General features: G+C 41.4%; 1 protein-coding gene across 1 annotated transcript in view; it reads right to left on the reverse strand.

The window, feature by feature from the left end:
- ARFGEF2 (ADP-ribosylation factor guanine nucleotide-exchange factor 2 (brefeldin A-inhibited)) overlaps window positions 1-8,825 on the reverse strand; it is a 110,219-nt gene that overhangs the window by 31,242 nt on the left and 70,152 nt on the right. Inside the window, exons 26-27 of the mRNA XM_006839201.1 lie at window positions 7,153-7,304; window positions 453-625 (exon numbers count right to left, since the gene is read on the reverse strand). Of these exons, the coding sequence (XP_006839264.1) occupies window positions 453-625; window positions 7,153-7,304 (325 nt within the window). The remainder of the gene's footprint in view (window positions 1-452; window positions 626-7,152; window positions 7,305-8,825) is intronic.

An 8,825-nucleotide genomic window follows, 5' to 3' on the forward strand; every position in this document is an offset into this window, starting at 1 on the left:
CTCAACATCCTACAAATAAAATACATGTAGTGAAAAGCTTATGAAAAATCAAGATAAAGATAACCAACAACTTTCACAAAGACCAAGTAATATCTTGTTCTGTGATCATGGGCAGCAGCCGAGACTTGTGGTGAGTACAAGGCAGTGGGACACTACACCAACTCAGGGTTCAGGTGGCCTGGGTATGAACCCCAGCTCCCCTTGCTAGTGAGTGGTTCTATTTCACAGTGCCTTCCTTGTTCCCTCTTTGATAAAATGTGGGAAAGAATGGTATTTACATCATAGGATTGTCATGAGGATTACAGGGCTTTGAACACACGTCACTAGAAACAAAGAAACAGAGGAAACAAGGAAGCCCCTTCTGATGTAAAAGAGGCAGCAAGTGAATGGTTGCTCTCCTGACTTAGGCATGTGGCACGAAGGTAAGGAGGGAACAGAGTCAGTCTACTTACTGACAATGTGGCCTGTGGTCTGGAAGGCCAGCTCCACAATGTTTCCGTCGTGGTCAGAAGCCGCCTGGTGGAACACGGCAAAGATATTCTTCCAGCCTGAGCGGATGTTGGCCGCCTGGGAATTCACCATCTGGGCAATGCAGCGGATCACCATGTCTCGGATGGTCGGAGACCTGCAGGAGGAATTGGGCAGCCTAGCACTTAGAAGCAGCACTTTAGAAAACAAAACATTTAAATATACAAGTAATTCACAGTCATTGTTTTCAACATTAAATTTCTGATTTTAATAAAGAAAACTCAACATTAAAAGAGTAATTACTTAGGTTATAATTTTTAAAAGAGAAATGAAATATAGTAAGTGAAATGAAATATACTAAAATTTTTGCTTCCCAAGCTCAGTTGCCACAATCTATAAAAGATAGAATTGAGACAAAGCAAATTGCACCAAAGCAGTTATATAACCTATTTTTTATCCCATCTCTTGATTTTTTTTTTTTTTTTGGCCTTAACAACCAGAAATTTATTCTTTCACAGTTTAAAAAGTTAGAAGTTTGAATTCAGAGTGCTGGCTCTAGACCATTGCAAAGTCATCAATTTCTGGTTTTTAGCTCTGGTAGCATAAGTGGTTACGAATCGGGCTGCAAATCGCAAGGTCAGCAGTTTGAAACTACCAGCTGCTCTGTGTGAAAAAGGTGAGTCTTTCTGCTCCTGTAAAGATTTACAGCCTCAGAAACCCTGTTCAGAGTCGCTATGGGTGGGAACCGACTCAACAACACTTAACAACAATAACATATTGAAAATAGTGTCCTGCCACCTTAAATTTGTTCTTTCTTTGACCAGGAATAATTAACAGCAGCAAAAAAAGATAGATACTTTTTCCATTTATTAAGACAGTAAAGAATTCTCAAGGCTATTTAATCATTTTCATCCTCCTGGAATTATCCATTCACAGAGGTGATCACCATTCATATCTTAAAACACCAGCGCTCTCCTGCATTCCTGTGGACCTGAGTGTCCACCATGTCTGTTTCTACTCCTTGGTCTCTGGGCAGGCGCAGCAGTCTCCAGAGCCTTCTCCTGCTACTCAGACGGGCAGGGCTTGCAAATTTTTCCTGTTTAAAGCTGCTACTGCTCACACAACTAGTCCTGGTGTAGCGCTGTGGGTTAGTTAATGCGCTGCGTAGCACTTAACAACAACAACTCACACAAACCAAAAATACCCCTATTCTCTGAGAGCCTGGGCAAAAACCAGTCACTCTCAGTGATATTGAAATTCTAGACTTAAAAGATCTATTCAGAGGATAATGGTTTGTTTATACACAGGAATGACTTATGGTTAGCATAAGATTGTTATTAGTGCCCTCAAGTTGGTTCTCATAGAGACCTTGTACAGGGTTTTGGAGGAGTGGCTGGTAGATCTGAACTGCCGAACTTGCAGTTCAAACGGACCTTGTGGTCTAGTACTTATCCTACAGCGTTTTATGTTAAGCAATACAATAAATGCATGACAAACAATGTAAAACCCCATTGGTAAATTACTTTGCCAGATAATTAAAAAAATTCACAATGCAAAACTCAACAATATTTTTACTGCTTAAAAAAATGTAACATTTATTTCATAATCCCTGCAACAGTAAAATAACCGTTCCTACACTTTTCAGAATTGAGCAAAGTATTTTAAATGTGAAAATGCACCAAAAAATCTGAAACGTTTGCAAAACATGTTTAAAGTGTAAGGTGCATTTAAGTAAGAATTATGTTCAGTTTGAGGGAAGAAATGGAACCTCAAAGCTCATTAACATTTAAGAAATACCAAAAGAGTTTCCAACTTGGTTTACAGCAAAATAACAAATATTGCTTTTAGTTTTTATATGCAAAAATTAAAAACAAAACAAAAACCCACTGACATTAAATTGATTCCAACTCATAGTGACCCTACAAAACAAAGTAGAACTGCCCACCTCAGAGTTTCCAAGGTTGTAAATCTCTATGGAAGCAGACAGTTCTTTTTCCCAGAATGCCTGGTGTGTCTGACTGCCAGCCTTTCAGTTATCAACCAAGGGCTCAACCACTGCACCCCCAGGGCTCCTCTTCTGAACACAAGCCACTTAAAGATTTATGTTAGAAATTTAAGTGCTGCCTTATGTTATGAATGGCAGTTTGATCATGAAATTTGCTTAAGTTCCAGTTTAAGATACTTCATATACAGTATTTAATGCCCTAAATTAAAAAACAAAACAGAAAAATCAACTTTAATTATTTAGTGAACATCTGAAGTTAACAAAAAAGTTAGGTCTCTCCACTATTTTTATGTAAAATTGGTAATAAACCCACTTGAGTCAAATAAAGTTAGTTTTAAATGTTATTTTCCATCTTCTCAGTAATTAAGGGTTTTCTAAGCATGGTCTAATAGCGTCAGTAAAAATTTGCTATTGCGAAGTTAGATGAAACAAAAATAGCATTAACTTCTTGGTTTACAAATCAAAATGATTTGTGACATTAAAGCATGTCCCTCTTTCCAAATCACGTGGTCTGCGTGCTAACAATTAAATAGGAAAATCACATGCACTGGTACTGCTCTAAACAGACTAATTCCACTGTCCAGAGTGAGCTAATAAGGTTGGCTGGGGGACCTGGCCTGGTTTTCCAGCTCTGTAGAGCTGTCATCACTAACCCAGCTTTAAACAGTAAGAGCAAAGCTATTCACACTCTAACGCAAAAAGTCAGCAAGCTGTCTATGTTGTTGTTAAGTGCCATCAAGTTGGTTCTGACCCACAGTGATGATGTGGATCAACAGACTTTGCAGAACAGTGCATTAACTCACGTATCAACATTTATGTATGTACTTCTATTGTGTACCTTTAAAATCAGAATTTGTTGTGCTTTAAGTTTTCAAATCAAACACTTTCAGGTTTCTAAGGATGAAGAGTAAAGAATCCTGGTGTGGCACCATAGGATAAGCACTCAACTTCAAGGTTGGTTTGAACTGCAAAGTTGGTGGTTCAAATTCACCAGTTGCCCCTTGGAAACCCTATACAGGAGTCAGAATCGACTCGACTGTATTTAACAAGGATGAGGAGCAGGAAAGAGAAAGACTAAGGAAAGAAGCTCAGACTGTAAAACACATACGACTAGTCCAATAAGCTTTTTAATTGATAAGACTTTCTCTATATGACTTTCTCTACAGTCCTGGTGTAGTGCTGTAGGATGAACAGTTCAAACTCACCAGTCACCTCTAGGACACCCTATACAGGATCGCTATGAGCTGGAACTGACTTGACAGCACTTAACAACAACAACTTTGTATAAAGTACATCTCCTCCTCTCTAAAATTCTTAGTCCATGATGGAATTTCATAGCAACCAGAATATGTATCAATCTATTTTCACAATCTGTTCAGTTACCAATTGGGTACACTTTTAGAATTAAAAGATGTAATTACCACAACCATCTATACACACTGTACAAGAATGAGTAAAAAATTATCCGAACTCTCACTAGAGAATTTATTTGAATCAATTTTTAGAAAAGACAAATACAAAAATTTTTGACATAATCTCTTTACCTTAAACTTTGTCCATGTATCTGTCAACAAGCTTTTTAAAAAATGTTTTATTGTGAATTATGTGATAGTTTACATGGGAGAACATTTAGTTTTACATTTATCCTATTGTATATCATTTCACTGCCATGGTTACAATCCCCTCCATGTATCATCAGCCAACCAAAGGGTATTCCCTGCAAGCCTGCCCCCCAGTCCTCAGCACACAGCCCCTCTCCCTCTCTGGGTCTAAAGTCCCCAGCTGCTCCATCTCTCCACTTCATCTTCTCTGCCTCCATCTCAGGCATCACTGCTTCTCTGGGTAGGGTCCCTCTCTCTGCTCTTCTCCCTTGATGGTCTCAGGGACCTCCGCTCCTAGACTGAAAAGTTAATCACGCCCCTCCCTTGAAATAAAACGTCTACCTTTATATTTCCAACCCTCACAATCAGTCCTGATAACAATTATTCACTATTGTATCACAAGAGACCCATCCGCATTTCATTGCATCAGCCCCGCCTAAACAGACTGAATACTATTCAGTGGAGATTCTACCTTCCTCCAGGCCCTCTGGATCTAGGTTCTCTCTCGAAAGCTTGTAAGCCAGTCACTTCTTGCCTTTGTAGCCCCCTATTTTGGATAGCCAATGTCTAAGTTACCCATCCTTGTCGACCCTGTAACCAAGGGGGTAGGAATGATCCTCACTGTAAAGACTTATTCTCTCCTTTGCCATACTGCATCCACAAGCATAGGTCAAGTTCATCAAATTGTAGTGAATTACTTATTTTCCTCTAGTCGTGTTCTAATCATCCAGCCATCGAAGCCAGGTCAAATGGGTTCTACCTACAAGTGTGGGTGTTCTTGTGCATCTCCCCTGACTTCATATCAGCTGGATGCTTCACACTCCTCTCTAGTCCTCTGGGGCCATGTCCCTGCCCCTGGGCCCAGGAGACCCCAGGTCTCATCATACTGCTGGTCAACCAGGTCTCAATCCAGGTTAACAGGAGTTTACTGAATGTGGTCAGACTTAGCTCATAGCTTCATTGCTGTTTTCCAGTATTATTCTTAACACTGCTCATTAAAACATTTTCTTCCACACAAATTGTTTGGGTCATCATGTTGGCTGCTCCACTTGCCATTTTCAAAAGCAAAAATGCTTCTCAGCGCAAGGTGTTGAAATGCTACATTTAGATCTTGGATGCTTAATAGAACAGGTAGTGGTGTCCAATGCTGACCTTGCAAATAGATTTTCTAAACCTGCACCCATTTTTATTTCAAAGATTTGAGCTACAACGTCAGTAAAAATGAAAAAAGGTACTGGAGTCCTCACCGTTACACCTGGGGATGTGACCCTTAGGTTTTCTCTGTTATATTGATGAGACCACATCAGTGGAGGGTATGCCTGAAACCTAACCACCACCTGAATGACAAGGAGCAGCAAAGACACCAAGAGGGACAGACACAAACTGGGGAACAAAGAGCACATGTGAAAATCGCCAAGGACGGAGGAACTCCGGGGCCACGTGGATCTTCTCCCAGAGTTGACAGAGAGCCCCTAGAGCCAGTGCCTTCAATTTCTCTAAACTGTGAGAAATTTCTGTCTTTCAAAGCCATCCACTTGTGGTAGTAGCACTAGGAATCTAAAATCAGACCTCCTTCTCTCATGCTGCAGGTTTCACTTCCAAACTGTATACAGACTCTGCTCCCGCCACATCTCACCATGGCCCCTGCTACCACCTTGCTTCAAACTTGGTCAGCTACAGAGAGCTAACTCATTCTACTGCGTCCAAGTCTTCAGGGAGACAGGATGTCCAGAGAGCAAGCACAAGTGCTTCCAAAGGCCCACCAGACCCTACGTGATAGGATCTAGGCCCTCGCTGCCCTGGGGTTCACTTTCTCCCTCTCTCAGCCTCGTTTCCTCAGCTCCAGCCACACCGTGTCCAGGCTGTTCCTGCTCTGTACCAAGCACTCCTGCTGCAGAACTTTGCAGAGCGACTCTTGGCTTAATCCTCAGGAAGGTCAACTTTTGCTGTTGCTGTTACGTGTCCTTGAGTCCGTTCCAATTCACAGTGACTCTCTATATATTTTCCGAAGAGTGGCTGATGGGTTTGAAACACCAACCTTGATGTTAGTAGTTTTGTGCTTATCCTATAGCACCATACCAGGCCGCTAAACACATTTAAAAACAATTACATCGCTTATCCCACTTCTGCTTTCCATTCGTCCTTCAATCCTAACCCTTCTGAACTTTCGATCTCAAAGGGTTGATACTCTAAGGGGTGCATAACTCCCACTGTCATCGTTTCCCTTATAGACATGTCTGTTGTTTGGCACTTAACAACAACACCAACTGCTTGGCAGAAAATTGAGCGATGGGAGCATGGAGTTGAGTTCAGTTCCAGACCTGAAGCGTGACTAAGGGCCATAGTCTCAGAGTTCCACCTGTTTCTATCCAACCTGACGTTTTTGTAATAATTTTTTACAAGCAGATCTTAAGTGCCCTATATAAAAAAGCAAAGGAGTTCTGATGGTGCAGTAGGTTAAGTACTTGATCCCATTCTGTGGAAGAAAGATTTACTTACCTACCCTACCAGAATGTAAACAGACGTTTGTTGTTTTTTTTAAATTTTATCATGGGGAATTCCAAACATACCACTCATTATATAAAAGTAGAGAGACTTGTACAACAAATTCTCACATATCCATTAAGCAACTATCATCAATAATTAACCCAGAGCCCAACTAAACAGATTTCTGAATGCTTTCTTTCTTGCGTATCTCAGCATTGAGAATAGCACTGAGCAGATGGACGGTGTCCTTTCTCCTTTCTCTGGAACAGAAACACAGTCACACAATCCCTGACCTTGTCTGAGGATGGTTAGCACTGACTCTCTTATCTCCCCAGCACTGCAAGGATACATGATGTGGCTCTATTCATTGCAGCAGAGCAACTGGTCCTTACAGGGAGACCACAGGGAGCACACAGGCCTTAACTGAAGGGTAATAAAGGCAAATCATAGTCTGACCATTCTACCTGCTTCCACCAACAGGGGAGGAAAACATGAATTGTGGGGTCAGTGTCAGCAGGATATTTCAGATCCCCTAAGACTCGACGGCAACAAAGGGGATTTGACCAAAGTGTTCAAGAACAAAATACATACCTGTTTTTCTTCATAATGTGCTCAAAGGGCCTCAGAAAATCCTTTTGGAAACGGAAGTTGGCTAATTCTCCCTTCTCAAGAAACTTCATGGAGAGTTGCCTTAAGGAGTCAACAGCAAAGATGGCCACATCTTCATTGGGGTTACAGCCAACCTGAGCAGGAACAGGAAGTGAAGTCAGATAGACACACTCCAACTCCATGGGATCTGGGGTCTGCATATCAAAAATGAATAGCTGATCTTCAAATTAAAGCCTCCAGCAAAATTTATCCAAGCAGAAAAGAAAACAGTATTTCTTGGCTATGATCAGTCTGATTTTGTCAAGTATACTAACAAAAGATCTATATTACACATTTAATTCAAAGTAAAATGGGAGTCCTGGCTGGCACTGTAGGATAATCACTGGACTGCTAACCAAAAAAGGTGGATGGTTCAAACACACCAGCACACCTTTGAAACCCTGTACAGGGTTACTGTGAGTTGGAGCAGACTCGACAGCACTTACCAACAACAACTCTAAAACTGTGCTATACAATTTAATCCAAATATACATGAGGGGTCAACCCATGTCTGTCAACTAAAGCAAAAGATTATAAATGAGCATCATCAGCCTCAAAAAACTCAGGAGAAATATTGAGGCTTTTTAATTTCCTTGAAAACTCTCCTTGTCTATGGTCTATGTGGTGATGTAATAGTTAAGCGCTCTGCTGTCGGCTGAAAAGTTGGCAGCTGGAACGTACCCAGCAGCTGTGCAGACTAAAGACTTGGTGGTCTGCTCCTGCAGATACTACAGCCAAGAAAACCCTACGCTATGGAGGCAGTTCTACTTTCTCAGACAGGATTGCTATGAGCCCAAAATCAACTCAATGGCACACAACAACAATATGGTTTATTTACTTTTAGGAATGAGAGCTATAGGTATATATTCGGTTGGTGCTTCTCAAACTTTTCCTTCAAGAAAATGCCCTATAAAGTGGAGTAGAGGGACTGTTTACCACCAGCAACAGCCAATGGATCTGGGGACATCTTGAAGTGGCCTGCTTCAAGCAAGAATTTCACTGACAGAAGGAGGCTTCCTGCGGAGCCTCTGCAATACATAAGACTATAGGTAGAAGCCTGAACCACATCCAGATCTCCAGAGATGGGAAATTTCCACTTGAAAGGACGAGCAAACCAGCCTGGAGCGGCTAGAAGAACAGAAGATACTTCTTGAAAGAAAGACCTACAGGAAAAATACAAAACAAGAGAGGCAGATGGACTACTACTACAAGAACAAACAAGTTGCTTGCCCAGGAAACATCAAGGCAAGTGGTAGGGTCCCCTCAGCGCAAACCCCGTCCAAGAATAAGACTCAATGGGAACACACACTCTGATTGGTGACCACGCTTGTCACCGATAAGGGGAAGTGGGGGGAAAAACAGCAATGAAGTGGCGAGCTAAGCCCTACAATGTGGAGAGTGAAGCAAGAAGCTGATAAAAAGAGAGGGCATATGCACAAGAACACCTACACTTGCAGATAATACCCACCTGACCTGACTTCAATGACTGGATGATCAAAGCTCAACCAGAAGAAGAAAGAAGAGGAAAAAAAAGAGTAATCTGATACAATTTGAAGAACTTGACCTAACTAACACCTATGGATGCAGTAACTCAAAAGAGGGAACAAATCCTTACA

This window comes from Chrysochloris asiatica, unplaced genomic scaffold (genome assembly GCF_000296735.1).
Source record: "Chrysochloris asiatica unplaced genomic scaffold, ChrAsi1.0 scaffold00023, whole genome shotgun sequence".
In the NCBI taxonomy this organism is placed as follows: Eukaryota; Metazoa; Chordata; class Mammalia; order Afrosoricida; family Chrysochloridae; genus Chrysochloris; species Chrysochloris asiatica.